This window comes from Oncorhynchus mykiss, chromosome 9 (genome assembly GCF_057628025.1).
Source record: "Oncorhynchus mykiss isolate SJ-2025 chromosome 9, ASM5762802v1, whole genome shotgun sequence".
NCBI lineage: Eukaryota > Metazoa > Chordata > Actinopteri > Salmoniformes > Salmonidae > Oncorhynchus > Oncorhynchus mykiss.
In genome coordinates, this window is record NC_143030.1 from 84,078,239 (window position 1) to 84,092,943 (window position 14,705).

General features: G+C 44.3%; 1 protein-coding gene across 2 annotated transcripts in view; it reads left to right on the plus strand.

Annotated features, from left to right (window-relative positions):
* LOC110516429 (filamin-A) overlaps window positions 1-14,705 on the plus strand; it is a 161,342-nt gene that overhangs the window by 24,666 nt on the left and 121,971 nt on the right. For both annotated transcript variants that reach the window (XM_090185605.1, XM_090185606.1), the window contains exon 3: window positions 1,480-1,577. In XM_090185605.1, coding sequence (XP_090041731.1) covers window positions 1,480-1,577 — 98 coding nt within the window. The remainder of the gene's footprint in view (window positions 1-1,479; window positions 1,578-14,705) is intronic.

Genomic DNA, 14,705 nt, shown 5'->3' on the forward strand with positions numbered 1-14,705 from the left:
GAGGTCTGTTGGTAAATGGTTATGATGAGATGGAGAGTAGAGGAGGTCAGTTGGTAAATGGTCATGATTAGATGGAGAGGAGGTCTGTTGGTAAATGGTTATGATGAGATGGAGAGGAGAGGGGGTCAGTTGGTAAATGGTCATGATGAGATGGAGAGGGGGTCAGTTGGTAAATGGTTATGATGAGATGGAGAGGAGAGGGGGTCAGTTGGTAAATGGTCATGATGAGATGGAGAGGAGAGGGGGTCAGTTGGTAAATGGTCATGATGAGATGGAGAGGAGGTCAGTTGGTAAATGGTCATGATGAGATGGAGAGGAGAGGAGGTCAGTTGGTAAATGGTCATGATGAGATAGAGAGGAGAGGGGGTCAGTTGGTAAATGGTCATGATGAGATGGAGAGGGGGTCAGTTGGTAAATGGTCAAGCTGAGATGGAGAGGAGAGGGGGTCAGTTGGTAAATGGTCATGATGAGATGGAGAGGGGGTCAGTTGGTAAATGGTAATGATGAAATGGAGAGGGGGTCTGTTGGTAAATGGTTATACTGAGATGGAGAGGGGGTCAGTTGGTAAATTGTCATGATGAGATGGAGAGGAGAGGGGGTCAGTTGGTCAATGGTTATGATGAGATGGAGAGGAGGTCTGTTGGTAAATGGTCATGATGAGATAGAGAGTGGTCAGTTGGTAAATGGTCATGATGAGATGAGGAGAAGTGGTCAGTTGGTAAATGGTCATGATGAGATGGAGAGGAGAGGGGGTCAGTTGGTAAATGGTAATGATGAAATGGAGAGGGGGTCTGTTGGTAAATGGTTATACTGAGATGGAGAGGGGGTCAGTTGGTAAATTGTCATGATGAGATGGAGAGGAGAGGGGGTCAGTTGGTCAATGGTTATGATGAGATGGAGAGGAGGTCTGTTGGTAAATGGTCATGATGAGATAGAGAGTGGTCAGTTGGTAAATGGTCATGATGAGATGAGGAGAAGGGGTCAGTTGGTAAATGGTTATGATGAGATGGAGAGGAGGTCTGTTGGTAAATGGTCATGATGAGATAGAGAGGCGTCAGTTGGTAAATGGCCATGATGAGATGAGGAGAAGGGGTCTGTTGGTAAATGCTCATGCTGAGATGAGGAGAGGGGGTCAGCTGGTAAAAATGTGATATTCTGTCAAGTCAACATGGATTCCCTTTTGAGAAACAACGTAGAATTGCAGGAAAATTGTTTTAAAAATGCTATCAATTTCAGGGGGAGGACCCCCACGTAGTGTGCAAGCTGTCATCAAGGCAAAGGGTAGCTCCTTTGAAGAATCTAAAAAATATATTTTGATTTGTTTAAGATAAGTGTTATTTCATAGTTTTGATGTCTTCACTATTATTCTACAATGTAGAAAATAGTACAACTACAGAAAAACTCTGGAATGAGTAGGTGTGTCCTAGTACGGTATATGTATATGTATATATGTAATGTGTGTGTGTGTGTGTGTTGCAGGCCTGTGTGCAGACTGGAACCAGTGGGACCAAACTAAACCAGTGGACAACGCCCGGGAGGCCATGAAACAGGCTGATAACTGGCTGGGCATCCCTCAGGTACACTAGCTATGCTAACCATCAAACTGTTCTCTATGGAGTCAGGCTAACTGGCTAACGACTAGATGGGTATCCCTCAGGTACGCTAGCCATCACACTCTTCTCTATGGAGTCAGGCTAACTGGCTAACGACTAGATGGGTATCCCTCAGGTACGCTAGCCATCACACTCTTCTCTATGGAGTCAGGCTAACTGGCTAACGACTAGATGGGTATCCCTCAGGTACGCTAGCTATGCTAACCATTAAACTGTTCTCTATATAGCCACGCTAACGACCCCCTATTACAGATATGTGATGTAATAGGTACGAGATGAGTGGCATTACTGTAATCACTGTCCTCTGTGGCTAATTATGTGTGCAGCGTGTCTGTGTGTAAAGTTGGCATCTTGGCAGGGTTGGTAGAATGTGTGTGTGTGTGTGTGTAACGTTGGCATCTTGGCAGGGTTGGTAGAATATGTGTGTGTGTGTAACGTTGGCATCTTGGCAGGGTTGGTAGAATGTGTGTGTGTGTGTAAAGTTGGCATCTTGGCAGGGTTGGTAGAATGTGTGTCTGTGTGTAAAGTTGGCATCTTGGCAGGGTTGGTAGAATGTGTGTCTGTGTGTAACGTTGGCATCTTGGCAGGGTTGGTAGAATGTGTGTCTGTGTGTAACGTTGGCATCTTGGCAGGGTTGGTAGAATGTGTGTCTGTGTGTAAAGTTGGCATCTTGGCAGGGTTGGTAGAATGTGTGTCTGTGTGTAACGTTGGTATCTTGGCAGGGTTGGTAGAATGTGTGTCTGTGTGTAACGTAGGTATGGTTGATTAAAACACATAGGATGTGTCTATAGTGTATATGAAAAATAGATGTTTTAACATGTCTACCAATCGATTGGTCGAAAGAACAGATGACTCTCGGTCCGACAAAGATTTTTACCTTTGTAGAGGATAGCCTGGACCCACTCCAATTCAAATAGATCCACAGATGGTGTCATCTCTACTGCACTCCACACTGCCCTCACCCACCTGGACAAAAGGAACACCTATGTGAGAATGCTGTTCATTGACTACAGCTCATCGTCCAACACCACAGTGCCCTCCAAGCTCATCACCAAGACTAGGACCCGAGAACTGAACACCTCTCTCTGCAACTGGATCCTGTGCTTCCTAACGGGATGCCCCCAGTCAGTGAGGGTAGGCAACAACACCTCTGCAACGCTGCCTATCAACATAGGGGCCCCCAGGAGTTTGTGCTTAGTCTCCTCCTGTTCTCCCTGTTTACCCACGACTGAGTGACTTTGCGTGACTCCAACACCCCAGCCAACATCTCCCCCAGCCAACATCTCCCCCAGCCAACATCTCCCCCAGCCAACATCTCCCAAAGCCAACATCTCCCCCAGCCAACATCTCCCAAAGCCAACATCTCCCCCAGCCAACATCTCCCCCAGCCAACATCTCCCCCAGCCAACATCTCCCCCAGCCAACATCTCCCCCAGCCAACATCTCCCAAAGCCAACATCTCCCCCAGCCAACATCTCCCCCAGCCAACATCTCCCCCAGCCAACATCTCCCAAAGCCAACATCTCCCCCAGCCAACATCTCCCCCAGCCAACATCTCCCCCAGCCAACATCTCCCCCAGCCAACATCTCCCCCTGGGGCCCATTTGGGTTATTAATGAAAGGGCTTTTCCACGGTCCCCATGAGGGAAATCCAACAGTTACCCACATTGTTTTGCCCTCGGTATCCATGTTGGCCCCAGATGTGGTTGCTGTGTTGGGCTTTATATGTTGTCCTGGCGGTGGGTTACATCTGGGTAAAGAATGGCTGTGTAGTGAGACCTATATGGACGGAAATTAGGCTGTGTTTTCAATTGGGCTAGCCACCTGGGACCAACCTGGGTTTGTTCTCATTCTCCATGCAGGCCCCAGATGCTGCTGCCCAAGCAATCTCTCTTAAGAGATGACAAATTCAGTTTATTTATAGCACATGCTCAGATCAAATTCAATGCAGGAACTCTGATTAAAGAGAGAGTTCAATCAAATTACGAATTTACACATTGTTTTCCTCACCCTGTATACGATCCCAAAAATGTGCATGTCAGCAGTGTTCCCCAGTCCTGGTCCTAAAGGGGTGTTTCTTTTTGCCCTAGCACTCACATACCTTATTTAGTTAGAAGGCTTGATGATGAGTTGAATCAAGTGTTGGGGCAGAAACCCTTTGGGTCCCCAGGTCTAGGACTGAGGAAGTGTGATGATGATGATGATGATGACGTAACTGATATGATGATCATTCTGGTCATTTGCATATAATTTGCATTTGTAACCCGAAATATTGCTGGTTCGATTCCCCAAGCTAACTAGGTGAAAAATCTGTCAATGTCCCCTTGAATATCCGTAGTTGCTTCTGTCACTCTGGATAACAGCCTCTGCTAGATGTAGTGAAAGTTCTCTATCTTGGAAACAGTGGACTAATGAATGAAATACTACAACATATGTGTTTGTTTGTAAAACATCCCTCTCATAGCACCTACCATTCCATGGCCTCCACATCCTGGACAGTATTCAATAGGGAAATCAGTTCCCTAGTGCTGTGTTACCCCTTCTTCATCCATGTCAGAGTCCGTCTGCAGATCAGAAGGCTCCTCTGCCTGTCTACGTTTGATCCGGGCCTGTTGATAGGTAGCTGTGAAAAGAAAACATCATTCAGTTTTGTGTGTTAGTAGTTTAAACAGATCTCTGGTAGCATGTCTTGTGGGGGTATTTATGGGTATCTGAGCTGTGTGTTAGTAGTTTAAACAGACCTCTGGTAGCATGTCTTGTGGGGTATTTCTGGGTGTCTGAGCTGTGTGTTAGTAGTTTAAACAGACCTCTGGTAGCATGTCTAGAAGCACAAGCATTTCGCTACACTCACATTAACATCTGCTAACCATGTGTATGTGACAAATAACATTTGATTTGATTTGATGTCTTGTGGGGTATTTATGGGTGTCTGAGCTGTGTGTTAGTAGTTTAAACAGACCTCTGGTAGCATGTCTTGTGGGGTATTTATGGGTGTCTGAGCTGTGTGCTAGTAGTTTAAACAGACCTCTGGTGGCATGTCTTGTGGGGTATGGATGGGTGTCTAAGCTGTGTTCTAGTAGTTTAAACAGACCTCTGGTGACATGTCTTGTGGGGTATGTAAGGGTGTCTAAGCTGTGTGTTAGTAGTTTAAACAGACCTCTGGTAGCATGTTTTGTGGGGTATGTATGGGTGTCTAAGCTGTGTTCTAGTAGTTTAAACAGACCTCTGGTGACATGTCTTGTGGGGTATGTAAGGGTGTCTAAGCTGTGTGTTAGTAGTTTAAACAGACCTCTGGTAGCATGTCTTGTGGGGTATTTATGGGTGTCTGAGCTGTGTGCTAGTAGTTTAAACAGACCTCTGGTGGCATGTCTTGTGGGGTATGGATGGGTGTCTAAGCTGTGTTCTAGTAGTTTAAACAGACCTCTGGTGACATGTCTTGTGGGGTATGTAAGGGTGTCTAAGCTGTGTGTTAGTAGTTTAAACAGACCTCTGGTAGCATGTTTTGTGGGGTATGTATGGGTGTCTGAGCTGTGTTCTAGTAGTTTAAACTGACAGCTCGGTGCATCCAACATGTCAATACCTCTCACAAATACAAGTAGTGAGGAAGTCAATTTCTCCTCCACTTTGAGCCAGGGGAGATTGACATGCATATTATTAATATTAGCTCTCTGTGTACATACAAGGGCCAGCCGTGCTGCCCTGTTCTGAGCCAATTGCAATTTTCCTAAATCCCTCTGTGTCACCTGACCACACGACTGAACAGTAGGCCAGGGGCAACAAAACTAGGGCCTGTAGGACCTGCCTTGTTGGTATGATAGTGTTGTTAAGAAGGTAGAAACTAGGGCCTGTAAGACCGGCCTTGTTGATAGTGTTATTAAGAAGGTAGAAACTAGGGCCTGTAGGACCTGCCTTGTTGATAGTGTTGTTAAGAAGGTAGAAACTAGGGCCTGTAGGACCTGCCTTGTTGATAGTGTTGTTAAGAAGGTAGAAACTAGGGCCTGTAGGACCTGCCTTGTTGATAGTGTTGTTAAGAAGGTAGAAACTAGGGCCTGTAGGACCTGCCTTGTTGATAGTGTTGTTAAGGTAGAAACTAGAGCCTGTAGGACCTGCCTTGTTGGTAGTGTTGTTAAGAAGGTAGAAACTAGGGCCTGTAGGACCTGCCTTGTTGATAGTGTTGTTAAGAAGGTAGAAACTAGGGCCTGTAGGACCTGCCTTGTTGATAGTGTTGTTAAGGTAGAAACTAGAGCCTGTAGGACCTGCCTTGTTGATAGTTATGTTAAGAAGGTAGAAACTAGGGCCTGTAGGACCTGCCTTGTTGATAGTGTTATTAAGATGGTAGAAACTAGAGCCCGTAGGACCTGCCTTGTTGATAGTGTTGTTAAGAAGGTAGGGACTAGAGCCCGTAGGACCTGCCTTGTTGATAGTGTTGTTAAGATGGTAGAAACTAGGTCCTGTAGGACCTGCCTTGTTGATAGTGTTGTTAAGAAGGTAGAAACTAGGACCTGCCTTGTTGATAGTGTTGTTAAGAAGGTAGAAACTAGGGCCTGTAGGACCTGCCTTGTTGATAGTGTTGTTAAGAAGGTAGAAACTAGGGCCTGTAGGACCTGCCTTGTTGATAGTGCTGTTAAGAAGGTAGAAACTAGGGCCTGTAGGACCTGCCTTGTTGATAGTGTTGTTAAGAAGGTAGAAACTAGGGCCTGTAGGACCTGCCTTGTTGATAGTGCTGTTAAGAAGGTAGAAACTAGGGCCTGTAGGACCTGCCTTGTTGATAGTGTTGTTAAGAATGTAGAAACTAGGGCCTGTAGGACCTGCCTTGTTGATAGTGTTGTTAAGAAGGTAGAAACTAGGGCCTGTAGGACCTTCCTAGTTGATAGTGTTGTTAAGAAGGTAGAAACTAGGGCCTGTAGGACCTGCCTTGTTGATAGTGTTGTTAAGAAGGTAGAAACTAGGTTCTGTAGGACCTGCCTTGTTGATAGTGTTGTTAAGAAGGTAGAAACTAGGGCCTGTAGGACCTGCCTTGTTGATAGTGTTGTTAAGAAGGTAGAAACTAGGGCCCGTAGGACCTGCCTTGTTGATAGTGTTGTTAAGAAGGTAGAAACTAGGGCCTGTAGGACCTTCCTTGTTGATAGTGTTGTTAAGAAGGTAGAAACTAGGGCCTGTAGGACCTGCCTTGTTGATAGTGTTGTTAAGAAGGTAGAAACTAGGGCCCGTAGGACCTGCCTTGTTGATAGTGCTGTTAAGAAGGTAGAAACTAGGGCCTGTAGGACCTGCCTTGTTGATAGTGTTGTTAAGAAGGTAGAAACTAGGGCCTGTAGGACCTGCCTTGTTGATAGTGCTGTTAAGAAGGTAGAAACTAGGGCCTGTAGGACCTGCCTTGTTGATAGTGATGTTAAGGTAGAAACTAGGACCTGTAGGACCTGCCTTGTTGATAGTGATGTTAAGAAGGTAAAAACTAGGGCCTGTAGGACCCTCCTTGTTGATAGTGATGTTAAGAAGGTAAAAACTAGGGCCTGTAGGACCTGCCTTGTTGATAGTGTTGTTAAGAAGGTAGAAACTAGGGCCTGTAGGACCTGCCTTGTTGATAGTGTTGTTAAGAAGGTAGAAACTAGGGCCTGTAGGACCTGCCTTGTTGATAGTGTTGTTAAGAAGGTAGAAACTAGGGCCTGTAGGACCTGTCTTGTTAATAGTGCTGTTAAGAAGGTAGAAACTAGGGCCTGTAGAACCTGCCTTGTTGATAGTGTTGTTAAGAAGGTAAAAACTAGGGCCTGTAGGACCTGCGTTGTTGATAGTGTTGTTAAGAAGGTAGAAACTAGGGCCTGTAGGACCCTCCTTGTTGATAGTGATGTTAAGAAGGTAAAAACTAGGGCCTGTAGGACCTGCCTTGTTGATAGTGTTGTTAAGAAGGTAGAAACTAGAGCCTGTAGGACCTGCCTTGTTGATAGTGTTGTTAAGAAGGTAGAAACTAGGGCCTGTAGGACCTGTCTTGTTAATAGTGCTGTTAAGAAGGTAGAAACTAGGGCCTGTAGAACCTGCCTTGTTGATAGTGTTGTTAAGAAGGTAGAAACTAGGGCCTGTAGGACCTGTCTTGTTAATAGTGCTGTTAAGAAGGTAGAAACTAGGGCCTGTAGGACCTGCCTTGTTGATAGTGCTGTTAAGAAGGTAGAAACTAGGGCCTGTAGGACCTGTCTTGTTAATAGTGCTGTTAAGAAGGTAGAAACTAGGGCCTGTAGGACCTGCCTTGTTGATAGTGCTGTTAAGAAGGTAGAAACTAGGGCCTGTAGGACCTGCCTTGTTGGTAGTGTTGTTAAGAAGGTAGAAACTAGGGCCTGTAGGACCTGCCTTGTTAATAGTGTTGTTAAGAAGGCAGAGCAGCGCTTTATTATGGACAGACTTCTCCCCATTTTAGCTACTGTTGTTATTCAGATTCAGATCAACTTAATTTGGTCATGTGCTTAAAACTACAGTACATAAAACATGAAAACACAAACTACACAAAATAATTTGAGTTCTGAGTGAATGGGATGAATGCTGTCCTGTGAAATGCTTTCAAGTTTTAGGAGGATGAGTTCTGAGTGAATGGGATGAGTGCTGTCCTGTGAAATGCTTTCAAGTTTTAGGAGGATGAGTTTTGAGTGAATGGGATGAGTGCTGTCCTGTAAAAGTTTTAGGAGGATGAGTTTTGAGTGAAGGGGATGAGTGTTGTCCTGTAAAAGTTTTAGGAGGATGAGTCCTGAGTGAAGGGGATGAGTACTGTCCTGTAAAAGTTTTAGGAGGATGAGTTTTGTGTACAGGTTGTTGGCTGATTCTTGATCTATAACAATTATCCTTCCCACCGTCTTAATCAATCCCTGAAGCTTGACTTGGTGTTGCACTCGAATTTTTCCGAACACACATATCAGACCAAAGGAGAGCCCACTCTGCAGGACAGACTTATAGAAGATTTGTAAGATATAACCGTCGGCATTAAAATGATTCAGTTTAAGTAAAAACATGATCTTTTGCAATTTCTTTATCTTTGCAAATGCACTGTCATTTCAGTTTGTCTATTTCGATTCCCAGGTACGTGGTCATTCTATCGAGTCCCAGGTACGTGGTCATTCTATCGAGTCCCAGGTACGTGGTCATTCTATCGATTCCCAGGTACGTGGTCATTCTATCGAGTCCCAGGTACGTGGTCATTCTATCGAGTCCCAGGTACGTGGTCATTCTATCGAGTCCCAGGTACGTGGTCATTCTATCGAGTCCCAGGTACGTGGTCATTCTATCGATTCCCAGGTACGTGGTCATTCTATCGAGTCCCAGGTACGTGGTCATTCTATCGAGTCCCAGGTACGTGGTCATTCTATCGATTCCCAGGTACGTGGTCATTCTATCGATTCCCAGGTACGTGGTCATTCTATCGATTCCCAGGTACGTGGTCATTCTATCGATTCCCAGGTACGTGGTCATTCTATCGAGTCCCAGGTACGTGGTCATTCTATCGATTCCCAGGTACGTGGTCATTCTATCGATTCCCAGGTACGTGGTCATTCTATCGATTCCCAGGTACGTGGTCATTCTATCGATTCCCAGGTACGTGGTCATTCTATCGAGTCCCAGGTACGTGGTCATTCTATCGAGTCCCAGGTACGTGGTCATTCTATCGAGTCCCAGGTACGTGGTCATTCTATCGATTCCCAGGTACGTGGTCATTCTATCGAGTCCCAGGTACGTGGTCATTCTATCGAGTCCCAGGTACGTGGTCATTCTATCGATTCCCAGGTACGTGGTCATTCTATCGAGTCCCAGGTACGTGGTCATTCTATCGAGTCCCAGGTACGTGGTCATTCTATCGATTCCCAGGTACGTGGTCATTCTATCGATTCCCAGGTACGTGGTCATTCTATCGATTCCCAGGTACGTGGTCATTCTATCGATTCCCAGGTACGTGGTCATTCTATCGAGTCCCAGGTACGTGGTCATTCTATCGATTCCCAGGTACGTGGTCATTCTATCGATTCCCAGGTACGTGGTCATTCTATCGATTCCCAGGTACGTGGTCATTCTATCGATTCCCAGGTACGTGGTCATTCTATCGAGTCCCAGGTACGTGGTCATTCTATCGAGTCCCAGGTACGTGGTCATTCTATCGAGTCCCAGGTACGTGGTCATTCTATCGATTCCCAGGTACGTGGTCATTCTATCGAGTCCCAGGTACGTGGTCATTCTATCGAGTCCCAGGTACGTGGTCATTCTATCGATTCCCAGGTACGTGGTCATTCTATCGATTCCCAGGTACGTGGTCATTCTATCGATTCCCAGGTACGTGGTCATTCTATCGATTCCCAGGTACGTGGTCATTCTATCGATTCCCAGGTACGTGGTCATTCTATCGAGTCCCAGGTACGTGGTCATTCTATCGAGTCCCAGGTACGTGGTCATTCTATCGAGTCCCAGGTACGTGGTCATTCTATCGATTCCCAGGTACATGGTCATTCTATCGATTCCCAGGTACGTGGTCATTCTATCGAGTCCCAGGTACGTGGTTATTCTATCGAGTCCCAGGTACGTGGTCATTCTATCGAGTCCCAGGTACGTGGTCATTCTATCGATTCCCAGGTACGTGGTCATTCTATCGAGTCCCAGGTACGTGGTCATTCTATCGATTCCCAGGTACGTGGTCATTCTATCGAGTCCCAGGTACGTGGTCATTCTATCGAGTCCCAGGTACGTGGTCATTCTATCGATTCCCAGGTACGTGGTCATTCTATCGAGTCACAGGTACGTGGTCATTCTATCGATTCCCAGGTACGTGGTCATTCTATCGAGTCACAGGTACGTGGTCATTCTATCGATTCCCCATTGATCTTTGTAGAGGTCTTTTGTTCCATCCGAAATCACTTTCCATCTCTTTTGTTTTCTTAACATTTATTTCAAGAGACTTATCTGCAGACCACTGGACCAATGTTGCCGTTTCTCTGTCAAAACCTTGAGGAGAGGCTTGGTCTGGGTGAAGGAAACCCACAAAAGCTTTGTCAAATGCAAATGTAAAAAATGTGTGGGCTGCGTCAGAGGCTTGACAATCGTTTTGTGTACAGTATTGGTGAAAGTGCGCAACCTTGAGGGGCTCCCTGATTCACCATTCTAAATGTCGAGATGGCGGAGTTGAACTTCACTTGTTGAGAAACAAGGAAACTATTTATTCACTTGATCAGTAGAGAGTTGACACCCTAATTCCCCAGCTTATCCACCAGTAGAGAGTTGACACCCTAATTCCCCAGCTTATCCACCAGTAGAGAGTTGACACCCTAATTCCCCAGCTTATCCACCAGTAGAGAGTTGACACCCTAATTCACCAGCTTATCCACCAGTAGAGAGTTGACACCCTAATTCCCCAGCTTATCCACCAGTAGAGAGTTGACACCCTAATTCACCAGTTTATCCACCAGTAGAGAGTTGACACCCTAATTCCCCAGTTTATCCACCAGTAGAGAGTTGACACCCTAATTCACCAGCTTATCCACCAGTAGAGAGTTGACACCCTAATTCACCAGTTTATCCACCAGTAGAGAGTTGACACCCTAATTCCCCAGCTTATCCACCAGTAGAGAGTTGACACCCTAATTCCCCAGTTTATCCACCAGTAGGTGGGGTTGGATGGTGTTAAATGAATACAATTTGCCTTTTTTAAATGTTCAAAAGTATTTCTGTTTTGACCATGACAGTTTACAATCCCGGGTTTAGTCTCCTCAACTTGCTCAAATTCTACATTATTCATTACAATATTTAGTTGAGGTTAAGGGTTTAGTGAATGATTTGTCCCAATACAATTCTTTATTTTTCAAAATATTTAGGACCAACTTATTCCTTGCCACCCATTCTGAAACTAACTGCTCTTTGAAGTGCTGCAGTCATTTCAGTCACTGCAGTAGCTGAAGTGTATAGTTTTGAGTCATCCACATTCAGTTGTAGTCGGATGTTTGCGTACACCTCAGCCAAAGTACATTTAAACTCAGTTTTTCACAATTCCTGACATTTAATCCAAGTAAAAATTCCCTGTCTTAGGTCAGTTAGGATCACCACTTTATTTTAAGAATGTAAAATGTCAGAATAATAGTAGAGAGAATCATTTATTTCAGCTTTTATTTCTTTCATCACATTCCCCGGTGGATCAGAAGTTTACATACACTCAATTAGTATTTGGTAGCATTGCCTTTACATTGTTTAACTTGGGTCAAACGTTTTGGATAGCCTTCCACAAGCTTCCCACAATAAGTTGGGTGAATTTTATCCCATTCCTCCTGACAGAGCTGGTGTAACTGAGTCAGGTTTGAGTCAGGTTTGTAGGCCTCCTTGCTCGCACATGCTTTTTCAGTTCTGCCCACAAATTTTCTATAGGATTGAGGTCAGGTCCTTTGTGATGGCCACTCCAATACCTTGACTTTGTTGTCCTTAAGCCATTTTGCCACAACTTTGGAAGTGTGCTTGTGGTCATTGTCCATTTGGAAGACCCATTTGCTACCAAGCTTTAACTTCCTGACTGATGCCCTGAGATGTTGCTTCAATATATCCACATCATTTTCCTGCCTCATGAAGCCATCAATTTTGTGAAGTGCACCAGTCCCTCCTGCAGCAAAGCACCCCCACAACATGATGATGCCACCCCCGTGCTTCATGGTTGGGATGGTGTTCTTCAGCTTGCAAGCTTCCCCCTTTCTCCTCCAAACATAACGATGGTCATTATGGCCAAACAGTTGTATTTTTGTTTCATCAGACCGGAAGACATTTCTCCAAAAAGTATGATCTTTGTCCTCATGTACAGTTGCTTCTACATAGTCTGGCTTTTTTATGTTGGTTTTGGAACAGTGGCTTCTTCCTTGCTGAGCGGCCTTTCAGGTTATGTCGATATAGAACTTGTTTTCCTGTGGATATAGAAACTCCAGCATCTGCACAAGGTCATTTGTTGTTGTTCTGGGATTTATTTGCACTTTTCGCACCAAAGTACGTTCATCTCTAGGAGACAGAACGCATCTTCTTCCCGAGCGGTATGGCGGCTGCGTGGTCCTATGATGTTTATGCTTGCGTACTATTGTTTGTACAGATGAACGTGGTACCTTCAGGCGTTTGTAAATTGCTCCCAAGGATGAACCAGACTTGTGGAGGTCTGTAATTCTTTTTCTTGGGTCTTGGTTGATTTCTTTTGAATTTCCCATGATGCCAAGCAAAGAGGCACTGAGTTTGAAGGTAGGCCTTGAAATACATCCACAAGTACACCTCCAATTGACTCAAATTATGTCAATTAGCCTATCAGAAGCTTCTAAAGCCATGACATAATTTTCTGGAATTTTCCAAACTGTTTAAAGGCACAGTCAACTTAGTGTATGTAAACTTCTGACCCACTGGAATTGTGATGCAGTGAATTATAATTGAAATAATCTGTCTGTAAACAATTGTTGGAACAATTATTTGTGTTATGCACAAAGTAGATGTCCTAACCAACTTGCCGAAACTATAGTTTGTTAACAAGAAATGTGTGGAGTGGTTGAAAAATGATTTTTAACGACTCCAACCTAAGTGTATGTAAACTTCTGACTTCCAACTGTACATAGACACATGGGCTTTACTCAAAGCCAGTGACATGTCATTAGTAAAGATTGAACAAGTAAGGGGCCTAGACAGCTGCCCTGGGAATTCCTGCTTCTACCTCGATTATGTTGGAGAGGCTTCCATTAAAGAACACCCTCTGAGTTCTGTTAGAAAGGTAAATCTTTATCCACAATATAGCAGGGGGTGTAAAGCCATAACACATCAGTTTTTCCAGCAGCAGACTATGATTGATAATGTCACAAGCTGCACTGAAGTCTAACAAAACTATACCCCAATAATCTTTTTATCATCAATTTCTCTCAGCCATCAATCATCAGTCATTTGTAAGTGCTGTGCTTGTTGAATGTCCTCCGATTAAGCTGAAAGTCTGTTGTCAATTTGTTGACTGTAAAATAGCATTGTATCTGGCCAGACACCATTTCTTCCAGAGGTTTACTAAGGGTTGGTAACAGGCTGATTGGTCAGCTATTTGAGCCAGTAAAGGGGGCTTTACTATTCTGAGGTAGCGGAATGACTTTAGCTTCCCTCCAGGCCTGAGGACGCACACTTTCTAGTAGGTTTATATTTAAATATGGCAGATAGGAGTGGCCATATTGTCTACTATTATCCTCAGTCATTTTCCATCCAAGTTGTCAGACCCCAGTGGCTTGTCATTGTTGATAGACACCTCTTCCACACTCACTTCGCGGAATTCAAAAGTACAATGCTTGTCTTTCCTAATTTGGTCAGAAATACTTGGATGTGTAGTGTCGGCGTTTGTTGCTGGCATGTCCTCAGTTTGCTGATCACGTCAATGATCATATATCAATATCAATATCAATATCGATTCATTCAAAGTGTAGTTTCTTCTTCTTTTTATTCAGTCACATGATTTCTCCGTTTGCAGGATGTTTTCCAATCGATTGTGCAGCCAGACTTATTTGCCATACCTTTTGCCTCATCCCTCTCAACCATTTTTCAATTCCTCATCAATCCACAGGGACTTTTAACTATTTTTTCAGTCATTTTCTTTATCAGTGCATGAATATTAGTAACTGGGATAAACAATTTTATAAATGTGTCAAGTTCAGCGTCTGGTTGCTCCTCATTACCAACAAATATGTTTTACATCAACAACATCACTACAAAACTTATTGTATGACCTCTTATACACTCTATTACACCCAGCCTTTGGAACTTTGGTATTTTCATAGATATGGCTACCGACCAGTCGAATGGTGTTTTTAACATGGGATACAAGTAGAGACTCAGAGTTAGAAAATTATATATCATACACTACAGTTGAGGAACAATGGGAAAGTCATTTTGCTTTGAAAGTTGATGTACTTGTAACCTCTCTTTTGGGAAAATGGCCTTTGAATATTTTGGTACACCTACTGGAGAGCTCTTCTTTGTCTACACTCAGCATTGCTTAATTAATTCTTAATCTTTTGCCCCGCCCGTCTCTTTAAGGAGCGTTCAGAGCACACACTGGACGCTCTGGCCGAGGAGTAGGGTTGATCCGCT